At 54.9% G+C, this 26,550-nt stretch overlaps 1 protein-coding gene across 1 annotated transcript in view; it reads left to right on the forward strand.

Annotated features, from left to right (window-relative positions):
* The first annotated feature begins 8,298 nt into the window (after positions 1 to 8,298).
* ARRDC1 (arrestin domain containing 1) overlaps positions 8,299 to 26,550 on the forward strand; it is a 35,495-nt gene continuing 17,243 nt past the window's right edge. The window contains exon 1 of the mRNA XM_086475653.1: positions 8,299 to 8,416. Coding sequence (XP_086331779.1) covers positions 8,299 to 8,416 — 118 coding nt within the window. The remainder of the gene's footprint in view (positions 8,417 to 26,550) is intronic.

Consider the following 26,550-nt stretch of genomic DNA (forward strand, 5'->3'; position numbering starts at 1 on the left):
CTGATCTGCTCTTGGCTTTCAGTTTAATGAGTGAAACTCTTAGATCCCCGTGTGTGGCTACCCAAGGCATGTGCACCCACTGGATGTTTCTCTGCCTCTTTCTTGCCAGGCTGCACCCTCGTAACTCCCCTGGGTGCTGGAGGCTCTTGCCACTACCTCTGATGTGCTGCTTGCCTCAGCACCTTTGGGACCCTGTGCCAGGACAGGTCCCTGGGGTGGCACAGTGGCTTCAGCTCACACTGTCCCCATGAGTAAACTGGGTGACACTAGTTTGGCAGGTTTCCCCCAGAGGTGGGAGCAGACACGGCCATGCAGGAGCTCATCACACTCAGCTCCCACCCACGTGAGAGGTGTGGAGGCAGCCAGAGCAGCAAGGAGGTACCGACAGCTTTTTGCCTTCACTTACCCCATGGTGGCAGGTGCTGGGTGCTTCCCCGGGGCAGTTTTGCACCCAGGTCCAGCCCTGGCCACACCAAAATCATGTAGGTTTGTTTTTTTTCTGTCACCACCCTGCACCCCTGATGGGCCTGCGTGGGTGGGCTGGGCAGTTATCCTCCGTGCAGAGAGTTGGGGGTTGCTGGCAGGAACAGTGTCCCAGGAGTTGCTCCCAGAACCTGTCACGAGCTGCTCTGTCCTCTGCTTGTGGTCCCCTGGGGACAGTGGGTTTGATTTTGCCAACTGTCCCAGTACAAGGGCCACAAAGCAACCAGCTGTACCAGCATCATTATTGCCTGGTCACTGGTGAAAATGGGTTGTAGACCCACCTTCAACTGCTTTACTTGCCACCAGCTTGGCTGGCAGCATCACGGGCACCAGTAGGAGACATCCAGCCCACGGTTCTAGCACGGGCAGAGCCTCCATCAGCTCCTTGTGTGAGCAGCGCTGTGCCGATACGTGGCCGGGGCAGGCATCGCTCACGTCGTAGCAGTGGAGGACTGATGTCCCCTGCCCTGGCCGAGGGAGGTTTGTCGGACGTGACTCACCTGCTGCGTGACAAGTCTGGCTGGCCTCAAAGCAGCGACCTTTGGGTCTTGCATATTAGCTCATGGAAACCCAAATCAGCAGTGACTGGGGAGAAGGAAATACCTGACGAGGGACAAGCTGGGACAGCCCCGCTGTGGGCAGGGGCTGATGAACTGGCATGAACAGGAACAGCGAGGTGAATTGGTGGGGGATGCCCATGGCCCTCTGCTTTTCCACCCAGCATCCACCCATGCTGCAGCCATCCAGCCACCTCTTTTGGAAAGCATTACTTCACAAAGAAAAATGTTCAGGGCTGATGGTGCCCCCAGGCAGAGTGCTGCTGTAGCAGCAGCTTGGGCTGAGAGATTAACTCCTTCCCCTGCACGCCTGGGTCTGGGTGGCTTTCTAGTCCACCCCATGGGGTGTCCCTGGGGTCCGCACCGCTGGTGTGCTGGCCTTTCCCTCACCCAGGCCCTGGGTGGTGGGGAAGGGGCTCTGCACGTAGGCTAGCCTTGCGCCATGGAGGTGCGGTTTTGTTCAGAAGGGGACCCTGAGCTGTGCCAGCAGGTGTTGGGCTGCTCCTTCCGCAGGAGCCGCTTGCAGCAGCAGGTGGGGGCGGGTGGGTGGGTGAAGAGGGGGTGGTCAGTGTCACCCTGAGCCTTAGTCTTCCAGATGCATCTGCACCAAGGCATGGTTTGGCTCAGACATGGCACTCCAGCCTGTGCCAAGAGGGTTGCTTGCTGCGTTCCTGTGGGAGCAGCTGCGAGGACATGTTTCTCCACGCTGGGGATTGATATTTTTTGCTCTGGACACATGGAGCGACTGATGATGAGCAGGAAAATTAAGTGTTTCTCTCTGCAGGGGGGCGGGTGTGTGCTGACAGAGGGAGTGAGATTCTCCATGAGTTATCAAAAGCAGCCAAGTGTGGGAGAGGAGCATGGGTGTTGTGGGGTGCCCCCATCCCAGGGTTCTCAAGCTGGGTCGCTGACATGACCCTGGTGCGTGATCTCTCCCCGACACCTCCTCCTGGGCTGTGTGGAGGGTTGGGGGACTCTTGGTGTTCCTGGCATCTAGGGCAGGGTCCATCCCACAGCTTTTTATCAGCTAGAAGTGTGACATCTGAGTTGGCTGAGCAAATTAATCCTAGCAGGGGGCTGCTGAGCCACATGGAGATCCTCCTCTTGTTTGCAGCTGTGGTGGTCTCAGGTATCACCACTGCTGCCTTTTGTCCTCGATATTCATTGTTGCCTCTCTGCTGGAGGTTATCTCCACCACAGCTGGCAATGTGAGAGTGCTCCTCAGCTGTTTCTGGGGGGGAATTCAATGGATTTAGGTGAAAGTGCTGCAGGAGGTGAGATGATGGACTTTGCGTGGGAGTGGTTGACGAAATGTCACATCCCTGGTGGTGAGGTACCAAACACCAGGAGTGTGGGGAGAGCTGTTGGCTGGGGTCGTATTTGGTTGCTCTCCTGGCCAGCTACACTGTGACGTTGTTAGAGGGGAAAAGTGACATAGAAGAACTGGGCAGTGAAGGGGAGAAAGATGTGAGAGCCAGGTCAAACACAGGATCCAGATGTCTTGCACCTCAGGTGGTGATTGGGCAGGGTTAGTGATCTCACTGCTGTTGGACCCTCTGCCTGCTCAGGACGTCTCTTGGCATGGCAGACACCCAGGTGTGGGGCCGCCCTGCTCCCGCAGCACGGCATTTCCGTGAAGGGGTCCCCAGGAGCCTCGATCTCAGCCTGCTCATAGATGTTAAACAGCAACTGCCACCTTTCCCCGGCTCTGTGCAAACCTGAGCCCAAATACACGCCGTTTTGCAATGAAGGAGAAATGCAAATTACTGCGTGGGGCTGGGGGCATGAGAGTCCAGCCCTCGGTTTCAGTTTGGCCCTTTTCTCAGGCGAGGTCCTGCTGGGATCACCGAGGGTGAGTGAATCCTCCTGTTCCCAGAGCCTGCAGGCGAGCACACACAACCCCCCCCCCGTCCCCGCTCTGCCTGCGCAGGGGTGCTGAAGCCCTGGGGAAGGGAGGACAGGCGTCTCTTCCATCTGATCTTCCTCCCCAGTCCCACGCTGAGCAACAGAGGCTCTCCTAGTGAAGGAGGAGATCAGAAATCCAGGCAGCACAATTAGAATTATAATAATAGTAATTAATGCCTTGCCTCTCTCTAAGGATTTTCGAGTGAGAAACTAGAAACCAGGTGGTGGCTGAGCATCGACTAATTAAAGCAATAGCACCCATGTGAAGGGGATGGGTGCCAGCTGGGACACAGGGCTGCTGCAGCTCAGCTGGGGGCTTGCTCTCCCTGCCCTCGTCTTTCTCCATGGCTTGGGGGGAAGAGCAAAAAGGAGGAGCTGGCTTAGGAGGGGTGGCCCTGAATCTTCCCCAGGGGTGAGGGATAATCTATGGTGGGGAAAACAGTCCAGGAGCACCTATGTGTTACCCATGGATGTCCGTCGGGTCTCTAGTGATGTGAGCTAAAGGGTTTGCTTGTACCTCTGCGTGCGTTTGGGGATAAACACACTCTGATGCATCAATTCCTTTATGTGCACGTGTCTGTACATGAGAGGCTGCTCCTGCAGGCAGATTTCCATTGACACACAAATGCCAGTACATGGGCTTGCGTAGACACAAGCCAGCACAATAACACGAAGGCTGGAGAAAACGCTTTACAGAGAGACACTTGACGAGCTCAAATTGCTCGGTTTACCAAGGAAATTGAGAGGTGACTTGATTTTGGTGTGTAAGTACCATCACAAGGAGAAATGACTTGGCACTAAAGGACTCCTTAACGTCAGAGAAAGACAGAACAAGAACCAGCGGCCAAAGCTGCAGCCTGCCAAAGTCGGACTAAAAAGCAGATGTGCACGTGAGCAGCAAAAGGGATGAGCAGCAGAATCAAACTGCCGAGGGACATGGCAGGGTTTTCTGTCCCTTGATGAAGGGCAGTCTCATCTCTCTGGTAGAGGGGCCTCAGCCAACATAGTCTTTAATCAGGTGCATGGTATGGGGATAAGCAGATGACATTTGTTATGCTATTACAGGCCCTTAGATTTATTTTTTTTTCCTCACTGCTTGAATGAGGCCTGGGACACCATCTCAGGGTACAAGGTCACGAAGCATCCATGGGATAGAGCCCAAAGCTGCCACCTCACAGAGCCCCTGATCACTTACTGCTCTCTTTTCATTGACCCCAGGAGCGGGGCTGCAGTGGGGCTGGTAGCTCTCGTGTCTCGGAGGCTTGGTGCAACCATGGCATGTTGTTGCAACCATGGCATGTTGTTGCAACCATGGCGTCTCCCCTTACCAGGGAGATGCAGTTCCAGGAGCAGCCGGGAGCTGCTGCAGAGCCCCAGGACATTGAGATTCCAGAGCTTCATGCACCACTGGTGGGACACTTAGCACCAATGCCACCCGGTGCCCTCGGGGAAGCTCTCTGTGAGCTGCCTCCCCAGCCCACAGCTGAGCCTGTGAACCGACAGAACGGAGCGGGGGGCAGGGGGACAACACCACGAGGACCCTGGGGGACCCTGGCTGTGTCCTCCTGAGAGGAGAGGGCGGGTGTGTGGGCTGAACAACACTACCTAGTGTGACCTGGTGAAAGGTGTTGGCCTGGAACAAATGAGTAATTGTTGTTGCTGCTAGTATCAGGTGGCTGACTGATCAGCTGAGAAGCGGTGAGGTACTGAGTGAAGCAGGGAAGTGATTTGGGAAGGTAGTAAACGTAAGTGTACTATAAATATATCGGTGTTATGGATCTTATAGACATACATAGTTGTATAAAATAGCTATCGGTGGTGTATATAGTACAGTGATAACAGCAGCCAGCCCTCCATGGGCTCGCTGCTCCCTTGTGTGTGTTTTAGTCCAAGGGAAGCTTAACAAACCTCATGGCCGACTTCCCTGGCCGTGCTGCTCTGCTGCTTTATCTCTTCCTCCATCACAGCTGCTCCAGTGCCTGACCTGACGGGGTGTGGTGTGATGAGGTGGGGGGGAGAGGTTGGAAAAGCAAAAGCAAGAAAACTTGAGGGTTAAAGGAAAGAATCCTCATCGCCCTGTGACAGATGGGCTAGACAGCAGGAGGGACTAGGAGTGTCCCCGGGGTGCCAGCACCCTGCGAGGCTGGCCCGTCTCCCCAGCAGCCACATACCCCGAGAAGTGACAGAGCAGGTGGAAATGACTCTGCAAACTACAACTCGCCCCAGGGGTAACGTGCTGCTGCCTCACCCAGGAGCGTTCACATCATCAAACGCTTTATCAGTCACGGCTCAGGTATTCTCGGGCATTTCCGCGGTGCCTCCGCTGGGGACTCCTGTGCCCCTTGCTCAGCTCAGCCCCGCCGGGTGAGCCGATCGTGTCCAGCACGGGGCAAACTGAGGCACAGTCAGGTGGGGCAGTGCCTCGTCGGTGTCACTGGGCACTGCTGCAGGACACCACCTGGAAGGCTGAGAGAGGAGCAGATTTAAGTCACAAGACAATGCCTATAACTTAACTGTGAAGCCTTGGGTGTGTGTATAACAGCACACACCTAGGCAGTACAAGACCCGCAGCCACAGCTGACCCCTTCATGGACACGCTGTGCCCACACGTGAGAGCCCTCACAGCTGCTCTGCCAGGGCTGAAGCTCGTCTGTGCTGTGGGCAGAGCACAGCTCAGGTGCCAGTGGGGGTGTTGTAGTGATATTTTTTTTTTTTTTAATAACTACTATGTTCTTTGTCAAGAAATGTCATGTTCCTTGAAGTCACAGGAATGTGATGACATCGGAAAGGAAAATTTTATTCTTAAACTGGAGTTGACATTTCTTTTTCTTTTCCCTCTTTTTAAATTTCCCTTTTAATAAGGGAAAAAGGAGGAAGGGAGAGCGGACAGAACCTAGAGGAAGTGACATTTCCCACCACCACAACAAACCCTTCAAAACAATTTTTTAAAGCAAAACAATGGTCCAAAATAGCAGGAAAGTGAATCTTTTGCAGTTTACCAAACATCCTTAGCTTTTTTTTTTTTTTTACCTGCTCTGAATTTCAGTGCCAGGGACTCCGCACACAATTAGATAACAGGGGTGACTCCGGGGCACAGGCAGATGAGGAGGGAGGCAGGAATGCAAACACAGGTTTGACTCCAATGAGCAAAATCCTCCCAAGCCCAGCACCACCGGGCCCGTGCAGGGAGCAGCGGGTGCTCTGGCACCGCAGGCATTGAATATATTGAATTATACCCATCTAGTTACGTCTTACAAACTGCTATGCGCAGCGTAGCTGTGGTCGGGGGGATGCCTTAACGCTGTGGCCTCGCTGCCGGCCATGTCACGAGAAGGGCTCTCGTGTTTGTGTCTGTGCACACAACGTCTGTCTTGCAGTACTGTAGCTGTGCCACAGCGTGCACAGCCGCGGCCAGAGCCCGGGCGCCTTTGTTCAGCTCCTGGCGCAGGAATCCTTTTTATTCACATTGTGACCTTGGGTGAGCCACTTCGCCGGGCCTAAAATTAACTTTTCTGCAAACAAGGCGCATAAATCCCTTTGCGTCGGAGAGGCGCGGCACAGCATGAGGGGCTTGTGTTTGGCGAAGGGGGTTTTTCACCCCACATTGTCACGCGTGCGGTGTCCCTCTGGGGTGAGGGTGCCGATGCTGCCCCGGTGATAGGGTGGCCCTGACAATGCACAAAGCCCTGAGTCTTCGGCCACTTTCCATGGGGGAAAGGGGTTCAGTAAAATCTGCTCTAGCGCAGGGTGCTTTCACCCCCCACCTCCCAACTTGTTTTTGCTGGCAGAGCTAAACAGGGGCTGCAGAGACTGATGAAAGAGGCTGCAGGCTCGTCTTACACAAAAAAAAAAGAGATGAGAAAATCAGCATGCGTAGCCTGGCAAAACAAAAGCTAAGGGCAGCACAAGGAGAGTGGTGTATGGATGCATCCCAGGGTATGCCCTGTGGGAGGAGATGAGCTGCTGAAAGCCTTGGCACAAGACCGTAGGGGTGTACGTTGCCTGTGACTACACGCAGGCTGGAAACAAGAGGTAGCTTTTAAACACTGGAGGAGGATGTTTACACCGTGTGCGCTGGGAACTCGTTTGGTGCTTTATGAGGGGGTTTACGTTGTGACACCCACCATAAGGCAGCACGGAGGGTCCTGCAGCACCATGTGCCCAGGCTGGCATTACTGCAGGTCCCCAGGAGGACATCTTCTGTCCGGCTGGGTCTGGGCTGGGTGTGCTCTGCAGATAAACAGCCTCTTTTATACTTACTCATTCTGCCTGTGTATGCAGCCTGCTTGCCAGTGGCCAGGAGGCCTTGCCATGAGGTGCCTTCCTCCAGCACTGCCTTCAATGTGGGTTTTACAGATGTTTTTTGTTCAATCACGCAGCGCTGAAGAGGGGACACACAGCAAGTGTGACGGAGGGAAGCCTGCTGCTCACCCCCCAGCTCCCCAGGATGCCCCAGCTAGGTCGGACACCTTTACTCCGCTGATCCATGGGCAGCGCAGGGCCGCCATTTACCCCTCAGCCCCAGTCCCAAGCGGCTGTCAGGACCTCGCTATTTGCCTCTCGCTGGACACTTAAAGCGATTGGGGTTATAAAAATAGGAGGGGGAAGAGGTGACAGCTGGGCCAGGAGAATTACAGGGAGGAGATCAGATTAGAGGGAGCAGGGAGCACCGGGAGGCAAGATGGCCCCGTGTTGGGGCAGCCAGCTCCTTCCCTCACAGTCTGTCCCCACAACTGGCTCCTTCCCTCACAGCTCGGCCCCACAAATGGCTCCTTCCCTCAGTGCCTGTCCCCCAAACCGGCTCCTTCCCTCACAGCCCTGCCCTGCAACCGGCTCCTTCCCTCACAAATGGCCCCACAAATGGCTCCTTCCCTCACAGACTGTCCTCACAAATGGCTCCTTCCCTCACAGCCCTGCCCTGCAACCGGCTTCTTCCCTCACAGCCCGTCCCCACAAATGGCTCCTTCCCTCACAGCCCGGCCCTGCAACCGGCTCCTTCCCTCAGTGCCTGTCCCCACAACCGGCTCCTTCCCTCACAGCACACCCTGGACCCACAAGCTGCCACTTCCCTCACAGCCCCGCCGGACAACCGGCTCCTTCCCTCACAGCCCGCCCCCACCAGCTGCCCCGTCCCTCACGGCACAGCCCGCCCCCACCGTTGCCCCTTCCCTCAGGGCCCGCCCCGGCCCCGCAGCGCGGCCGGGCCGGGGCGGGAGGAGGCGGGGCGGGGCGGAGCCGGCCCGCCGGGGCAGGGACGTCGCGGGCCGGCGCGGCGCGGGGCGGCAGGTAGCGCTGCCGGCGGAGCGGGCCGGGCTGGGCTGGGCTGGGCCGGGCCGGTCGGGACGGCGCGGCCATGGGGAAGGTGCAGCTGTTCGAGATCCGCCTGGGCGAGAGCCGCGTCGTCTACAGCCCCGGCGAGCCGCTGGCCGGCACCGTCACCGTGCGCCTCTCGGGCTCGCTGCAGTACCGAGGTGAGCCCGCGGCCTGCCCGCCGCCTCCCGGGCTGGGGGTGCCCCCGGCGGAGAGGCCGGGCCGGGCCGGGTCCGCGCCGCGGCGGTAGGTGCCCGCAGCCCGCGGGGCCCAAGGGCGGTGCGGGTGTCCCGGGGGCCGTGGGGGGCGCGGGCTCCCCTCGCCCGTGGGGCTGGTGCCGGGGCCGTTGCGGGGAGGGTGGGCGGGGAGGAGCCGGGTCCGGGTGCTGGGGAGCGGGTGCTTCGGGGCTTGCACCTCGCTGCTCCCCCTCCTGCCGTGAGGCCGTCCGGGGAGCGGCGGGGCTGGTAGGAGCAACCTGCTGAATTATTTCCTTCTCTGCTTCCTCTTACTTTTTGCTCCCATCCCATAAAAAAGCAAACAAACCAGCCCCCCCCCCTCCTCCCCCCCCCCCCCCCCCCCCCCTAAACCAAACAAACCGCAGCACAGGCTTGTTTCACAGGAGCCTCCGAAGCTGGCGGGTGCCCAGGGCGGTGGCACCGGAGGTGCCTGGCCCCCGTGTCCAGCCTTTCCCGGAGCCCTGCGGCTCCCTGGGCTGTCGGCATCACCGTGGCCCTTGTGCTCCTGGGTCTGACAGAATGTTGAAATGTGTATTTTTTATGGCAGGGCGATGGGAGGAGGTCAGGAGGAGATAGGCGATGCGGTGTCCTGGCTGGCACCTGCCCCTGCCCCAGCAGGAGGGGTGCCCGCCCGTTTGCGAGCACGGTCCACGGCGAGCAACCGTGTGGTAACATGTTGAATGAACTCAAATGTTTTGAGTTGTGGAAGTAGCAGTTTGGGAGACGTCCAGGCTGAGTATGTGGTCCTGTGTGTGCCGGGGGAGAGAGTGCCGGCCTGTGAGGCACGCAGCAGGGGTCTCTGCTGTGCTGGTGGTGCAGCAGGTATCTGGGGTGCATGGGTGGCTCTTACTCCAAGTGAGACCCAGGTCCTGTTGGTGGCTGGTGAAGTCCTTCAGAGTGGGGGGACTGGGAGGAGGTGAGCTGCTGTGTCCAGATCTTCCAGACTGGGAACTTGCTCCCCCGCCTTAGAGAAGTCGTTTGCGTTTACAAGTTAGTTTTGTGCTTAGTGCTGTAGAAACGTGAACCAATTTGCTGTTTTCCCTGAGGTTGTCTTGCTTGCTTCTCCTATATGCATGCTTCTTCCTTTATAACAAATTATCGGGTGGAAAAAAAAAGACCAAAGAATGGAAAATGTCTCTTGAACAGACGTCAGCCTGGATGATGGTGTCTATGCTTGCTTATGTCTTGCTTTTGCGAGCACCTCTCCCAGTTGTCTGCAATAGCTTTTTGGGAGCTTCCTGAGGAAAAAAAAAAGTATCAAGGACAAGTGCAGACTTGTAGCCTGTTTAACTCCTGTTAGAGGAAAACAGTTGCACATCCAGCGTTTATCTCCTTGGAGGGTACTGCAGGACGTGCTTCTTCTGGCAAAGACATTCTTAACGAAGTGTGGCTGACTTCCATCCTCAGCCCATCCAGTTGACTTCCACCCCTGTTCCTGAAGGTGCCTCTTGAGTGAGATGAGTGTTTGGCCTCAGAGGGCTTGGTCGTGCTGGCCCCTTGTGCTGCCAGCTGGCCTTGGTTACACCTTGCTGTTGCCTGTACAACTCCCATCTTGGAGAAGAACTGCCAGGTTCTCATCTACACTGTATCTCCTTTGCTTCCCAGTGTGCTGCAGCTGGTTGTTGTGGGGAAGGAGGAAGTTGTCTCTTTGTGCTAGACCTTCTTTCTGCTTCCTTATGGCTTTGACTCTGAAACTTTGGGGTCTGGCATAAGTATTGGTCCTGAAGCCAGGAGAGATTTTGCTGTTGGATCTGGTGTTTGATGCTGATGCAGGGATTTTGATAAGAAGCTGGGACAGCTGAGCAGGGCTCTAGGAAAGCTGGCAGAAGCAGCGAGCCAAAATCTGAGGTGTTCTGTGTGTGGCTGTTCCTTTTGTGTCTGTGCAGAGGTGGCCTGAGTGGCTGTTTCAGGCAGAGATCCCTGCACATTGGCTTCACCAGCTGGGGCAGAAACTTCCCATAACTTGTGTCTGAACCTGCCTAAATGAGTCACGCTGGGATGTGACACCAACATCTGCAGAGCTCAAGGTGACTCTTCGATGTGCATCCTCCCTGCTGCTCTGTATCTTGTGGTCTCTGGTGTTTAAACGCTCCGCATTGGAGCTGGGGGTCTTTCTCTGGCTGAAGGAAATGTCTCGCCCTCAGAGGAGACATGTAGCTGCTGAAACATCCTTCTTGGTGTGACAGCAGGCAACTACCTGCTGGAAAGAGGTCTTAAAGGGACTAGTCAGCGCTGTTGAGTTCCACAGGCTCAGCAGCAGAGGGATCAGACAACCTTTGACATATTGTGGCTTTCTGCTGGGGTGTGGGGAGAGGGGGGTGGCATCAACTTCTCTTACATAGGATATACACCTACACCTTCTGTGACAGGCTATGGCTTTTCAGACTAATAAACAGCTCCCAGGAGAAGACACAAGGTCCTTGTGCATTGCAGGACTGGCCCATAGCCCTGAGGCTTGGTGCTTTCCATTTCCTGAGCCGGACCAGTCTGGTGTGGTGGCTTCTCTCAGTGTTGTGGTTTTTGAGATCACAAATGCAAACAACCCTGTAGATTACTACTTCACAGGGTAACTTGTTTCATGGCTCTTGAAAATTGCACCTTCTGAAAGGTGGACAATACAAACAAACAAAGCTTGTTCTGCCTTGCTAAACACATAGAAATCTTGGGTCATAGGAAAGCGTAACTGGAGACACACCTTTTGGGATCACAAATGCTCCCACTTACACTGGCTTCTACACCAGCCTTGCTGACTGGCAATAAAGGCTGTTCAGTGGCACATCTTCTTCAGGGCTGACCCTGTGGCAGTGGCACAAGTGATGACTGGCCTTTGGTGACCCACACAGACCATCTGGGGAGGCACGCTTCTCCCCATGGCTGTGCCAGGGTGAAGGTCCTGCCTTGAAAACTTCTGAGCCTTGGGGGAGAGCACGAATGGGAATGCAGAATTCCTAATCGTTGTGCCTGGCTTGCTGGGTAAATCATCAAAACGGGTGTACAAAGAATAATTAATCTTAACAGGAAGCTGGAGCTGGGACAGCTGGAGATGGAGTTAATTTGGGGGGAGGGAGGAGGGAAGTAAGTTTGTTCAGAGCAGGGCAGGCAGCCCCAGTCGCTGGCAGGAGGCTGCTGGAACAAAGGCTTGTGCTGCTTGGGGATGCTGGAGCACTTTCCTCTCAACTCTGTGGCTTCCAGGGGCCATGCAGATTATTTTGGTCCTGCTGCCTGCCATTCAGCAAGGCTTCTCATGGGCAGAAGTGTAATGTTAAAATAACAGCCCTCTCTCCCAGGTCACTAAGAGTAAAGAAACTGCCAAGTGCTTTTCGGAGCAGATTTCAACGCTTTGCTATTCTCTACTCTATTATTTAGCTGTCCGTTTATGCAGTGATGACTTGACTTAAAAATCACTCCCTTGAACTGCAAAGCTTCAGACACAAGTACCTACGTCTGTTCGTGCTCTGGAAATACCCAGGTACATAATTCCAATTTCTACAGAGCAGAGAGCCTGTGAATCATTATTTCCTTCTCTAATCTTAAATGTAGTAAATATTCTCACTGCTCCTATGGAGAACCGAGAAAGCTGGTGGTGAAGAAGCGGATTGAAAAGCAGGTCACTCAAATCTTGTGTCCAAACTAAAAGATGACTTCTGTTTCCCTAGAAGGGCAGTAGGAAGAAGTTTGGGTTTGGCTAACATGTGAGGTGGTTCTGACGTGTATGTAACCTGTGCCCTTCCTGAGGGGAAGAGGTGACATGGAGGGACTCTGTTGTCCACGATCCTATCTACCACTTGACCTCTGATACAGAGGAAAACACTGTTCCTGCAGAAAGGCTGTGGCTTGGGCTGATTGGGAAAGGGATGGTGAAAGGATGGATTCAGTCCCTGGTTAGTAGTCTGAAGCTTGCTCTATCCTGAGTCAGAAGTTTGTCTTCTGTAAAGGTGGACTTGAAATTTCTGTGCTTGGCAGCATAGGTCCCCTGTACATCATAGGGGCGGGGGGGACCCCACAGCTGGTCTCCGCTTCGGGGTGCGGAGTGGCAAGGGAGCGCAGAGCCTGCAGCGCAGAGCTGAGCAAGGGCCCGGTGGGTTTGGAAAGCAGGGGCGGATCCGAAGCTGTTGCCATCTCCAGCAATACCAGCAGTGCCTGGGGAGGTCCTCAAGCCCTCTGGCATCCTCTAGCAGCCATGGGCGCCAGGATGAGGCAAGGCTGGCACTGATGTGCAGGAATGCTCCCATATCGTTCTGCAGCATCGCTCCGGCAGGCTGGATGGCTCCTGCTACAAGGGAAGTGGATTAACTTTCTTTTCTCATTGTCTGGAGCGAGACAGCAGGGAGCTGTGTGGCCAAGTCTGTCTGAGGCTGTGGAACAAAAGAGGGATTTTTGCTCTCCTGGCTGGCTCGCTGCTAGAGCTCCAACTCCTCTGGAGTCAATAACTAATCATGAGATTGTTTTGTGTCTCTTGTTGCTGCAGCAGCGTGTGCTTCTCTCCGCTGTTCCCCCCGCCCGCGCACCACTTGTGCTCATCTGAAAAACTCCGTTGCTTTCCTTGGCGAGGAGATGTGCTGCGGCCTCCCATCTCTGGTTTAATAGAACGGGAGAACAAGTGGAGCAGAGTTCTGTCTGTCTGATTTGCTTCCAAGTGTGACAAACGGGGTGTGAGTGCTTATTCCTTCCCTGGAGCAGCACGGAGCTGGCAGAGATGGAGGTTGTCTTTCAGGGCTGGAGTCAGGTAGGCAGCAGGGAGGCTCCCTGGTTGGGAGGAAGAAATCTGTGGGTTTCCATCCCTCTCCTCCGGAGGCAGCTCCTCATTCCTAGCACAGCCCCGCAAGGCAGGGTCGGGCCAGGAGGGGCAGCCGGGGAGGGTGATGGCTCAGGCCAGCCCCTCTGCCAGGGGAGGTGCAGGTGCGTGGGCGGGCACGCTCTGCTCTAGTGCGTTGTGGAATACCTTTTGCTGAAAGTCATCCTCGGCGATGAGGAAGAAATATGTCTGTAGAAGACACGTAACTGTCACTTGACTTGGCAAGGTCTTGTTAGAGGCTCTTGCGGGCGGGAAGAGCAGGATGGACGTGCAGACCATCTGCTGCTGTCTGGAGGAGCGGATGCTCGGGCCCTTCCGAGAGAAGGGTGGCAATGGGGTGGTTGTGCTGCGAGGCTGCTGCAGACCTGACTGGTGCAAAAGCATAGAGGAAGGTGATCTGCCAGGCATTGGGGCAAGTCTTTCCTCCTCCTGCTTAGGGCAGCTGCTCCTGAAATGGCCTGGCCAGCATGCCGGGGGCTGGGTTTTGGTTTGGTGCCTCTTTTCTTGAGGGCTGATTGCTGAGATATCCAATGTACAGCCTTTAGGCTACTGGTGTGACCTCTGAAGTCTGGCAACATGGCTTGCTGTGGAAGTTAATTACCTCTTTGTGCTGCTCTTAAAATCTGTCGCTCTTCAAATCTCTTGTGTAGAAGTGCAAACTGCTTAGGAGAGGAGAAAATGAGCAAAGGACCAGACTGCTGCCAGTCAGCGGATTTTTGCCTCGTGCACAGTTGTGCCTGCGTGTGTTCTGAGTTCTGGGATCTGAAATGGGAGGTGAAATGTCTTCAGACCACAAAGATGTGCAGGCTTCTGTCTCCTTGTGATGGCTTTTAAAGAGTAGCTTCACGTCCCCCAGCTCTTGTTGACGGTAAATTAAAACTAGCTGATGGGGTGCCAGTGTCAAGTGCGAGCTGGGTGTTTTGCTGGGGATAAGCTTGTGGGGTAGAGGCCTTTCACCAGCAAGTGGGTAGCTGTGGCTGGGTACTGTGTTCAGAGGGAGGTCAGTCCATGTGGTTGAATTGAATGCCTTGAGCAAACTCCCACAGGTGTATTTGGACCCTGAGATGCTGGATGATGGTGGCAGAGAGGATATGGGAGTGTCTGAGGTAAGGATGGACGCTGCTTTTGACCCCCTTGAGAAGATGAGGGTGGCAAGCTACTGCCAGCCTGGAATTATTTGGAGACCTAGTTTAAAAACACCCTGACTTCTGAGCACCTTAACCTTGATTAAAAAACAGAGCTTATCAGATATCTGTAGCAAAAATGCTGTTTCCAAGAAGCATGAATCATTTCTGGACCACTAATGCTTATAACTTCCAGCCCTTTGTTCTTGCTGATGGAACCGTGCTCTCAGTTGTTCTGGCTCCAGCAGCTCAGGTCAAAGGTAACGCTGCAGCAGCTTGCTGTCCATCCCTCCTGAAGGCATCCGCTTGAATCCCAAATGCTCCCTGACATAAAACTTAAATAAAACTGGCTTGGAAGGCAGCATCTCCAGGGAGGAAAGCTCAGTGTGTGAGTATGAGTTGGTGCCTTCTTGACAGGGAGTGTCAGCATGGGACTGCATGTCAGGTCCAGGGGTTTTGCTCTCAGTCCTGAGTGCTTCGTTTTCTGTCTGCTTGGACCTCCGCAGGCGTCCAGCCTGACCGTGAGGACTGTCTTACCAACTTGTAGCACTCCTGGCATAGCGGGATTTGTTATGTGTCTTGTGCTCTGATTATAACAAGAACATAAGTCATTTTTCCAAACTGATGATCTTGCTATAAATAGAGAATCCAGCTGCTTGCATTGAATGGCATCAAAGAAAATCACAGGAGCAGCTCTCATGCAGAATGAAGTGGATTCTGGCTGCTTTCTCCAAAGACACTCGGGCGGGGACAAGGAGGATTTCTTGACAACTGACATGTGCAAAAGCAATGCTCGAGAGCTCGGTGTGGCATGTGAAATCTTCAGTGGGGAGCAGGTGAGGTGAGGTGGCTGGGATCTCCCGTCGTGCCGTCCCACGCTCTGCCCTCCTGCCTCCTCACTGGAGAATCTGCCTGTGCTGGTGCCCAGGAGGAATGAGGAGTCACTAAAGGCAGGGTTGCTTTACTGCTTATAAATAAGGCTCTTCAGGAAAAGGCACTTGAAACCTGCCCTCGTAGGAGGAGGTGAATTGGCTCCAGGCTCGTGCTTGGGAGCTGCAGCAGTGCTAAATCATTTGGAGGTGTCCCAGCAAATTCTACCTGCTGACTTGCAAGTTCAGTGCCTGGAGCAGAGTGGCAGGGCAAATGGGCATTGGCACAGTTACATGCGGTTGCTTGTCCCCCGTGCTCTTATCTCCTGTCCTTGTATGTGAGCTCCAACCCCTCAACTGAAACTGTTGTTTCCAGGATGGCTGAGCAGTCCTGAGTCACAGAACAGCAGGGGTTGGAAGGGACCTCTGGAGATCATCTAGTCCAACCCCCTCCTAAAGCAGGGTCACCCACAGCAGGTCACACAGGACCGCATCCAGGCGGGTTTTGAATATCCCCAGGGAAGGAGACTCCACAGCCTCCCTGGGCAGCCTGTTTAGTGCTCTGCCACCCTTAATGGAAAGAAGTTTTTCCTCATGTTCAGGTGGAACTCCCTGTGCTCCAGTTTGTGCCCGTTGCCCCTTATCCTGTCACTGGGCGCCACTGAAAAGAGCCTGGCCCCATCCTCTGACTCCCACCCTTGAGGTATTTATAAGCGTTGATAAGGTCCCCTCTCAGCCTTCTCTTCTCCAGGCTAAAGAGCCCCAGGTCTCTCAGCCTTTCCTCACAAGAGAGATGCTCCAGTCCCCTCACCATCTCAGTAGCCTTAACTTGCTGCTTGAAGTCCTTCTCAGTGCCTTGGAGGCAGAGGCTCACTCAGGACGCCTGGTTATGGCAATATTGTCTGTGCTGAATCCTTTCAGCCCCGGGTGCATGTGGTGGGGGGTGTCCAGCCTGTAAGAGGCCTTTCCATGGCTGACTGGGTGCTGGGCTGACTGGCTACAAATGCTCCTCTCTGAGGATGGGGATTGGGTGCTGGGGAGTTCATGTCCAGGAGCATCCCTTGAGCCCCAGAAGGGGGTGGAGGAGCATCACCTTCTCTCCTGGGCATCTGCATTGCATCTGCAGGGATGGCCGTTGCTGGGAAGACTGGGAGAACTGTGTCAGGCTGTGTTGTGGGTGGCAGTGAGGATCTACCGAAACGAGCATCAGCCAACAGGACTTGTTCTAGCCTTAACTCCTAGACAAGTGTATCTGAGAGTCTCAGAAGAAAATGAGTGTGACTCAGTCCCGCAGCAGAGTCTGGCCCACAGGAGCCCTTGTGCTCTGGCATTACAGTAAGCCTGTTAAGCATGAATTTCCAGAACTCTTTGAAGCCTTTATTTAGAAAGAGCCTGAAAAGGGAGTAGGCTTTCGTGAATCAACCTCTTTGTGGTAAGCAGAGAAACCTGATCAGTCGGCTGTTTATCTGCATGCAGTGGCTTTTGCACCCGGTGTGGAGAGGTGATGCTCCTGCGGTGGAGGCAGAGGGGTTCTCTGGGAGGGGAGAGCTTGTTGAACCTGCTCTGGGGTGTGGGAAGAACAGAGTGGAGCTGGCGGTGGTCGCAAACAGAGGTGTGTTCCCAGGACATCAGAGAGCTCAGCCTCCCTGGCTGCTCCTTGTGTTGTGTCAATTGCTGGCTTGTTCTGCCAGCCGGGTGGGAGAAGGTGCTTGGCTTTGCTGCTTGCTGGGAAAGAACAATCAAGTTTGTTAATGAGTTTAAAGGGGCAGTTTGTTACAGCACGGACCTGACTGGTCTTAAAGCACCCAGCAAATGCCTCCTGGGACCTGCAGCACTGTGTGGTAGACTGCAGTGGGGTTTCTTGCCTGGTTCTTCCTTTTTTAGACAGCTGAATCAAGTGTACCGGAATATCTGAACCGCTTTGCGCAAAGTAGTGCTAAGTGCTGGGTGGAAACCTATGTCAGTTTGGGCAAGCTATTAAAAAAAAAAAAAGGTTGCTATCTTCTGTTGCAGTGCTGCTCAGCCCAAGGAGGGGTGGCTGTGGTCCCTGGCTGGCTGAAGTGTTGAGTGCTGGCAGGTCCTGGCGTCCATCAGCATTCCTGTGAGCCGGGGTGAGCTCCTGGCTCTGCTCCACTTGTCTGGCTGCTCGTTTGGCTTCTGGGACTTGCATTCCCCTCCCACGGGGCTGTTTTAGGGGCCAAACACCGAAGATTAAGATGCTCTGACTGCATATGTATGTACAGCCTTGTTTTGCTTTGAAAAGCATAGCTTGCTTAAATTCAGGTTGCCCAGGACTCACAAAAGCAAGTTGAAGTTGCCCAGGTCCTCTGAGAAGGATGGCAATTAATTAGGATTTGTCTTGTTCAGGGGATCATGAGTAAACTCTGCTGGACCTTCCTGAGATCCTAAATACAAGATGTTTCTGTACCAAGCTGGCAGCACCTGCCGCTCAGAGGTGCTGGTGCTGGCAGGCAGCCTGCAGCCCAGCAGAGCTGGGTTTAACCGCCCTGGGCAGTGGGCCCTGGGCTATACTGAGCTGTACCGAGCTCTGTACAGAAAGGAGGGGGAGGGGGAGGGAGCACAGGCAGTGACAGAGGTTGTGTTACTTGCTGGGATCTGCTGGGTAGCAAGCTGAGCTGCTCTTAGCCAGCATGTGACTCATTGCAAGCCCTGCCTGGAGCTTGGTCCTGTCCTAGTAAAAGCATGGACAGCTCTCATGGATGGAGCGAACAGAAGTGAGTGTCGAGCATAGCTCTAGAAGGAGGACAGGCACGCTAGTCTCCAAACACGTCAGAGTTTCCCCCTCTGCATTTCTGTCCAGAAAGGAAGTTTCTTGAGAGCTGAAAGCCTGAAAGTTGGCTGCACACACCAGAGTGGTTGAAGATCCACATGAAACGCTGCTGCTATCTCCTCCAGCCTTCTGCTCCTCTGCAACCTCTCTGCATTTCCCCTCTGATACTCGGAGGGATGGATATTAGGAGAGGAGGCTGTGCATGCTGGCGGTGTGGCTGAAGTGGGTGGCTGGCATGGAGATATTCGTAGGGAGCTGTGAGATCTGCCTCTCGCTGCCAAACGCTTAGTTTCCTGCAGTGCCTCCTATACTGCTGTCTGATCTGGCTGTTCCAGCACACAGGGGTGCCTGCATCTGCCATCCTGCCTTGGAGGAAGAGGCTGGTCCCTCAGCATGCTATGGTGGAGCCCGATTGCTCTCCTTGCACGGGGACCCGAGGGCTGGCATTGCCGACCCCTGCCCCGTGTGTGGCTGCAGGCCTTGCATGGAGCAGTTGGGCTGGGCCATGCCACCTGTTTAGGATGGGGCAAGAGTTTGAGCTCCCAAAACAGGTCTGAGGTACAACTGCCTCCTTCCCCACTTCCTCTGTAGCCACCACTGAGGGATATTGCCTGTCCCTGCAGGAAGCCTGTGGGTGTGTTGGTTGGCAGCCTGGCTCCGGTGCCTCCAGCGGGGTGGCCAGGGTGGGTGGCAATGATTGTGTGGCTGTATGTCCCTGACAGGCCGTGTGGACAGACTCTGCGCTGCCCGGTTGTTACGGTACAACCACTTCTGCCCTTGTGGGCCCTCAAGGCTGAGTAACCCCCTTCCTCCCCATGTCTCTTCCCAGGCTGTTTGGGTGGCGCAGTGCTGGGACCTACATTGATCTGATGCTTAAAAAAACCCAAACTCGTCCCTTTTTTTTTTTTTTTTTTTGGTAGTTTTGGAGAAAGGGTAGCTGGGGGAGTGCTTTCTGGAGCATGTTTGGTGAGCAGCGAGGTGGTTGTGGCAGCAGCTGCATGGTGGGGGTCGGGGTGAAGGGCTGGATGGAGTGCAGCCCATCAGTCGGGCCCTGTGCACGGATGCTGCGGTGTTTCGTGCTCGTTGCTAAGGAGCTATGGTTGCCTTTGGCAGCAGGACTGGCAGATCAAGGCACAGGCTTTATGGCATGTGGTTGTCCCCTTCCTGCAGCTCGTGTGGCATTGTTCACGGGTGAGTTTTCCACCCACAGCCAGGCATGTGCAAAGACAGGCTTGTTAAGTGTCCTCAACTGGGGATTTCATTCCAGATGTTTGAGATGACCCCCTTCCTCCAAGGGCAGCCAGCGCGCTGATAGAACACTGTGATGCTATAAATAAACCTGTCAGCTCTACAAGGGAGAAAAGCCTTTGATTTGAACAGGAGTTTGCTCTAACATGAGTCCAAGAATTTTCTTTCTTCTCTTGGGAATGTACATTGACTCTTGATTTGGGGGAAGAGCTGAAAAAGGTAGGTTCCCCTGTTGCTCTCAACCATGTGGAAGAAAGTGCTTGCTGAGGGGAGGGGATCGATCTGCCTGGGAAAGGCCTCGGAGAAGATTTGATACTGCACTTTTCTACAGGCACACACCTGCCCAGTCTCGCTTTGGAGCCTTCTGCTCTGGCTAGAGTGAGGACATCCTCCGTGTGCCAGTACTACCTGCATGGATGTGTCCCTCCTTGCGCTGGGCTGGACTCTGGCTAAAATAACTTGTGCGTAGCCAAAATAATGGCTGTGGGTCGCTTTGCCCATGTGGCAGAGCTGTCGCTCCCCTGCTGTTGCTACAGGTGGAGTTTTTACAGGCTGTGTTGAGGAGCTGGCCCGGCCTTCCTGCAGCATGGGGCTGCGCTGGGTGGGGCTGGGCTTCCTGCAGGTTGTGTGGGAGACCCAGCTGGGTCCTCCTGCCTTAGCCTGACAGCAGGCAAATACAGCCCTGTTGCTACAGCAGGGGAGAAGAGGCACTTCTGGCCCTTAAGATGGGTTTTTCTGAGCTTGGGCTTGCAGGGTTGACTTTGCCGTCCTGGAAATCAGCTCACTGAAAGGTCAGGGCCACGAAGGGAGGGACTGTCCCTTCCACTGCTGTGAGAGGTTTGACTGGTCCAGCCTCCTGCAGGCTGCAGAGGGCAAGTGCCAACCTGGGGAAGGAATGGCTGAGCAGCAGATCTTGCTCCTGGCGGCTAAATGATGCTAAAGCTTGTGCCACTGCAGAGGGGGCTGCAGGGTGGTCCTGAGCCCCAGCTGGGCTTCTGCATGGCTGGGGCATTGTCCGCAGGCAGCAGCACAGGGACAAAGATGGGTCAAACTGTAGCAACGACTCAGTATTTCAGTGGGAGCCTGTCCGCAGCCTCCAAGCAGAGAGCTGAATTGGGTGTGACTTGTGTGGTGGGCTGGCAGGCTGCGGGAGGGGGATGTCCCCCTGGGTCACGGGGAGCAGCAGCTGAGTCCTTTGTGTGCTGGAGGCTGCTGCTGGTGTGGGAGATGCTGCTCCATGTGTCAGTTCCAAACAAGTCACCCCCCCGTGGCCTGGCTGTGGGCTTGGGTTTGAGTTGAGATGGAAAGCATGTACTAGTCTTCTAGACAGCTCCTCTTCTTCCACATTAGAGGGCGAATCCCCTTCCTGCCCATGTACTGGGCTCTTGGGAAGAAAGAAGATGAAAACCTCCCCAGACAATCCTTAATCTCATGCCTAACCCACCACTGCCTCCAGCATTCAGTGGGAGCTCTGCTCTTGCCTCACCGGCTTGTGAAATGCCCTGGACTATTTGTGTCTCAAGAACTGACAGGATGGACCCAGAAGGATGGGGACAGCTGAGAATTAATTAGAAGCTGTTGGTTTAATTAGTGGTGTCTCAGTATATTCATGCATGAGGGCTGGGCACTGAGGGAGTAGTATATCTTGAGCTTTCAGCCTTCCTGCTTAGAGGACATGAGCCCTTTGCGTCTGAGGTTGTACTGGTGCGTTTCTGTGAAAAGGCCATCAGTACAAAGGCCTCATCCTACCTGTTTTTGGGATCTCAGCTTCCTCCGTGTCCCACTTTTCATGGAGCTTTCCTAGGAGTTACCCAATCTCTACAAAATGGTCTACACTTGCTGTGTCTGTAGGTCTTGCTGTCTCCCAGGCTTTCCATTTTCCCGGCACCATCTGGTCCTGCTTTGTGGCAGCGTGGGCAACCCCAAACCCATCCTCTTCATCCAGATCCAGTGCAGGGGCTTTACAGGGCCAGAAGATCTTGGGGCACACCAAAGTCTTTGTTGAACCCAGAGGTTTCACTCCAAGGTGGAGCTGTGGTGCTGTGTATTGAGGTGGCCTCCTGCTGCTGCCGCGACAGCCCATCAATCTGTCAAGGGCAGGTCCTCACTGCTATCAGTCCGGGAGTGGTTGGGGCTCAGGGTGATCCATCACCCCCTTCTCCAAGGGTTGTATCTGGCCCCTGGGGTATGCAGGGCCAGGGGAGGGGAAAAGGCGACTCATTCCCAGCTCGTGGGATGCTCTTGGTCCCTGCAGCTCTGGGCGTACAGGCAGCAGCTTGAGGGAATCTAATTAAAATGTGGTGATAGCTGCCTGCTGCAGCTCTGATGGAGAGGGATGAGGAAAGGGGGCTCTGGCTTCCTGTGGCTGGTTTCCATGAAATGAAGACTTCTCCGATGCAGACTTGCTCATCTCCCACAGCACTTTCTCCCCTCTCTGCTCCCCCTCTGAATCCAGGCGTGCACAGGTTTTCCAAAGGGTATCTCTGTCTCCGGGTACCATCTGAACCTGTTGCAAACATGTGTCCAGGTCCCTTGTGCTGCGTGTGGTCACTGCAGATGCACAGGGTGGCTTTGCCATCTGCCTCGTCCCACGGTTGCAGGGATGAGCAACCCCTTCCCTATGGCAGGGATGGCCGGAGCCTCCGGGTCCAACAGACACAGCTGAGACCATGTGCTGACTCGAGCAGGCTTCAGCTGGCAAAAACCCAGGGCTGTTCGTAAGTGCTGGTTCAGACCTCAGTCCCCTGCTCTTCAGCCATCCTTGTGGAGGAAGGGGACCGACAGGACAGTCCCTTTGTCCAGCCTAAGTCGCTGCCAAATGCAATACCCACCACCCCAGGCTGTTACAGCTTTTTGCTGCTTCCCCTCCCCATGCCAGAAAACCTAAACAGAGCACGCTGTCAGCATCTCCTGCCCCCCACTGCTGGCTGTTGCCTGTACCTGTTGTGGTGAGTGTGTGACACAGACGGGACTTGACACCGGGGGGGAGGTCAGTTGGGACTGGGGCTGGCCCTGCTGCTGAGTGCAGGGTGGCCGGTGACTCTCTGCTTGCTCAGGACATGGCTGGATTTTGGAAGTAGGGATGTGCACGTACACCCTGCTGCTGGCAGGGGAGGGGGATACGTGTCCACTGCTTTCCTCTTGCCCAAGGTGCAATGCCAGCTCCCCCAAGGAGGGCAGCTCACTGGGTCACCAGAAAAAGTAATCTGAAGTCTACAACTGCTCTCCTTAAATCACCTTGGAAGGAGGCAGACGTGCCCAGCTCCTGGCATCTCTATTTTTACTTTGTGCAGGGATGGATATGGCTGAGCTGTCTCCTTTTATTTCCAGCATTTGGCGTGTGCTGTAGCGCATTGCTAAAGATGTGTCTGGCTGGATGCGAAGCTGCCCGCTTCCCTGAATCCCCGGGGGACTGCAGGGGTGAAGGGCTCTTGTCTTCTGTGTGGCTTTGTAATTCACTTCTCGTCTGCTTGCTGCTCTTTGCCTCCCCCTTCCACTTCCCTTACAGTTTTTTTGACTTTTTTCTTTATTTATTCAAAGCGGCCTGCGTAAACAGGGAGCAGGAGCGTGGTAACTGGGGCAACTGGTAGCACGGGGTTCCAGAAGTGTTTTTAATGGGTTTCTAATAACTGGAACTGGCCTGTTCTGATGTAGAAACTTCTTATTTGCTCTATCTGCAGCTTGGCACAGAGAATGCCTGGAAGGGAGGCCTTGGAAAGGCTCAGACGGTGCATTTCTCTTCCTGACAGTCAGGCTGACAAGCTTTGCACCTCAGGTGGCTCCAGTGGCAGCAGCTCTGATGGTGACAGTTTGCCAGACCTGTCCCACCGACACTGTTTTTAGCTTGCAGCTGCCCCCGGCGCCACGTGCCGGAGTTGTGCTTGTCAGCTGCCCGTGTCCCTGCTCCTGCCTGTGTCCCGTATGTGACAGACAGGCCAGTCCTCAGTGTCTTCCTCTGTCTGTGGGATACTCATGGAGAGGCTGATTTCATGGTTATCTGCTCCAAAACCTGGTTGGGAATAAGATAAATGGTTTGACCTGTTGAACTGGGCACCTCTGAAACCTCCTGGATAACCTGGGGGGGAACAAGAGCCTTGCAGCTGCCAGGCTTTCCTGCTGTGGCTGTGGGGATGAAATGGGGGGGGTGTCTCTCACTGCCCTGGACCCACTGCCCCCAGTGTCGGGACTTGGGGATCTGCTGGCTCCTCCAGGAGCCTGGGGAATGAGCTGGGACATGCGATCCCTATATCCAGCCACAGCCCGGCTCCCAGCCTCGGGGCAGTGCGTCTGCTCAGAGCTGTCATCCGCCCTGTTTCTCCCCAAGAGAGGCGGGGGGAGCTCATGTTTCTGGAGTAGGTTGGAGAAGATGCTTATGCCACCTGAACTGCTCTGAGGCTTGTCCTACATCTAGTGACTTGGTGTGCAGGGTAACAGTACGCTGGCAGCTTTGGAGAGCGTAGAGGAGAGGGGAGAGTTTCTCCGTTGCTGTGAAATGTCTGCTACTTTGGTTGCCCTCATGCATCTGGAATGGCAGCCACAGGGTGTGTGATGATCAGGAATGTGGCTGGAGAGGGCTGCGCTTGGTGGGGACGCAGGACTGGGACCCCTGAGAGCCCCGGAGCTCTCCCTCCAGGAACTGTCCCTCCTCCATAGGCACAGACTGGCTGTGACCATGCCAATTTGGGATGTTAGTGGTTAATTGAGGAGCCTTGGAGCTGACAGCTCCTACGCCTGTGATGGAGAACTCATTAGCTAGCTGCAGTGAGACTTTTAGATGTGGTCCGACTTCAGCCCTAATGGTGGGTTGTAGGGAGTTCCACCATTGCAGCAGGGACCACCAGCCAAGGGTTGGCTCTGAGTGTCAGGCTGCAGATCCACTGCTTTTGGTGGCTAAGTCTACCTGCCCTAGGAAGGGAGATGGTCCATAACACGTATGTACTTGAACATGCCCACCTCCTGTCTCCCAGGAACAGGAGTGCCTCGGCTCCGCAATGCAGCAAGCGGGCTTGAATTCAAGCCCGTCATCCCCTTATCTGGGCGTTGCAGCAGATGGTGGTGATCTGTAAACTTCTGTGGCGAAGGGAGGCTGAGGGGGAGCCTGTTGAGGGGCTGTTGCTCCTGAAGGATGTGAATGTTCTCCAGTTCTTTGTTGGGCTTTTCTTGCTCACATCTCCCATGTGAAAATGTGGGAGTGGAGTGGTTGAGTCTGGGCTCGGTTTGACTTGAGCCATCCAAGTAATCAGAGCTAAGTTGGAGCGGGACAGGCTTGTCGTGAGCCCAGAGATGTGATGGTATTTCTGAGGTGGGAGCATGAGAGCTGGTACCAACATGTGGGTATGCAGGATGCCACCCTGCTAAAACCGCTCCCTGCTCCTGATGCTGAAACCCCTCTGGTTTTGGCTCTACCATCTGGCAAAAGAGAGGATTGGATGTCACCCTGGGGTGTGCAGGGGGGATCGGTGTGATGGTTTGCTTCGGGAGGGGACCTGTGTCTGCTCCGAACAGGTGTGCTGTGTGCCATGGTGTGGGCAGCTCCTGCTGTGGGCCGTGCTCTCCTGTTCTCCCCCTGCCTTGGAAGTGCCGATCTACACATCGCAGACACAAACAAGCGAGCTGATGTGTCGGCCTTGCTGCTGGATTGATGTTTGGTTAATGAGAGTTGGCATCTGGAGCTGCTTATCCTTTGCCCTTGAGTATAAAGCAGCACTTTGCAATGGGCTCTGGTGTTCAAAGTCATGATCAGACTGTGAAGGTATGGCAGGAGATCTGAGGGGGGGAGGCTGTTCTTTGTTGTGGGATTAGAGACTTTAAGCCCTGAGGAGCCTATTCCACCTGAAGGCATGTAGCACAGTGCTTGTAAGGGGACTGGGTAAGAACTGTGTATTCCCCCTGCAGAGAGGGCTGGATTTAGGTTTCTTTCACCCTGTCCTGAGTCAGCATGGAGGACAAAGTCAAGCCGGCCAGGCAGGTGCTCTGGAGAGCTGTTTGAGGTGCTAGCAAGCAGCATCCTGTGCAACCTGCTCTAGGTGAACTTGCTGTAGCAGGGGGGTTCGACTAGATGATCTCCAGAGGTCCCTTCCAACCCCTGCCATTCTGTGATCACTTGCAGCCCGCAGTGTTTGGATAGATGGGTGGAGGTGGTGAGATCAGCATGGCTGAGAAGGCTTGTGAAGCGGGGAGGGGGAGAGCTCTTAAGCCAACGCGAATTGGCCACCTGCCTCCCAGGGAGATGCTTCCTGCGAGACATGGCTTGAATACACGGGAGCAGATGGGTGAAGAGGAAAGAGAGTCTGTCTGATAGTTCCTGCCACCTTCCTGCCAGCAGAACTATTCACCTGGCAAATCCAGCGAGGGAGTTCTGTGGGATCCGTTAAAGCTGTTGCAAAACGTGGTGAGAATGAGGATAGGAGATGTTCGGGCTGGGACAACCCTGAAGGCCCAGTTTGTGCCCCAATACCTGCCTGCATCCTCCCTGCAGGGGGGCAGCGCCACAAATCATCTCCTGTCTGTCACGTTTGTCTGTCTGTCTGGTCAAGTGTCGGCATCAGAGCTTGATTTCAACCTGCTGTGGATTGGCCAAGACTAACTGAAGATATCTTGTGGGTAGCCCATCTGAAAGCCACATAGCTCGTGTGAAAGCTGTGGTGCGGGGTGAGCTCTGGGTGACTTTCCCAAGGCAAGACACAAACATAGCACAAATTACTCTCCGTGCGTCGAGAGGGCCAGATGTCACCTCAGATGCTTCCAGACCTTGTGGTGTGGCTTTGCTGTGAGCTCTGTCTCATAACAGGAGGAGGAAGCCACTCACTTGAAGTGGTGTCTGGCTGCTGAAAAGCAATGTGCTTATCAATGTGATCAGAGATCCCGATGCAGGACAAGTGTTAGTGGGCAAAGTGCTTCTGCTGCAATCCTTTGAAGTAGAGACTGATCCTGGGACGTGGGAGCAGGCTCCCAGGGGCTGGGGATGTCCTGTGAGGGTGGGTGGGCTGTGAACTGAAGCAGCAGCCCAGCTTATCCAGGCTGCACTAGGGGTTCCAGCTCTCTGCTGCTGCTGCAGACGGGGCTGTACACCTTGTTTAGCTGGTTAACAGGCTTGTGCCAAACATGTCGCTCCTCCCAGGGATGGTGGGATGCTCGGCAGGATGCCCGGCTCCGTGTGGGGTGGGAGGCAGCAGAGCCCCCTGCCGCTCATCCCTGTCTGGACAGGGACACCCGAGTGTATAGGAGAGCAT

The sequence above is a fragment of the Leptosomus discolor genome, chromosome 19 (assembly GCF_034619465.1).
Source record: "Leptosomus discolor isolate bLepDis1 chromosome 19, bLepDis1.hap2, whole genome shotgun sequence".
Lineage (NCBI taxonomy): Eukaryota > Metazoa > Chordata > Aves > Leptosomiformes > Leptosomidae > Leptosomus > Leptosomus discolor.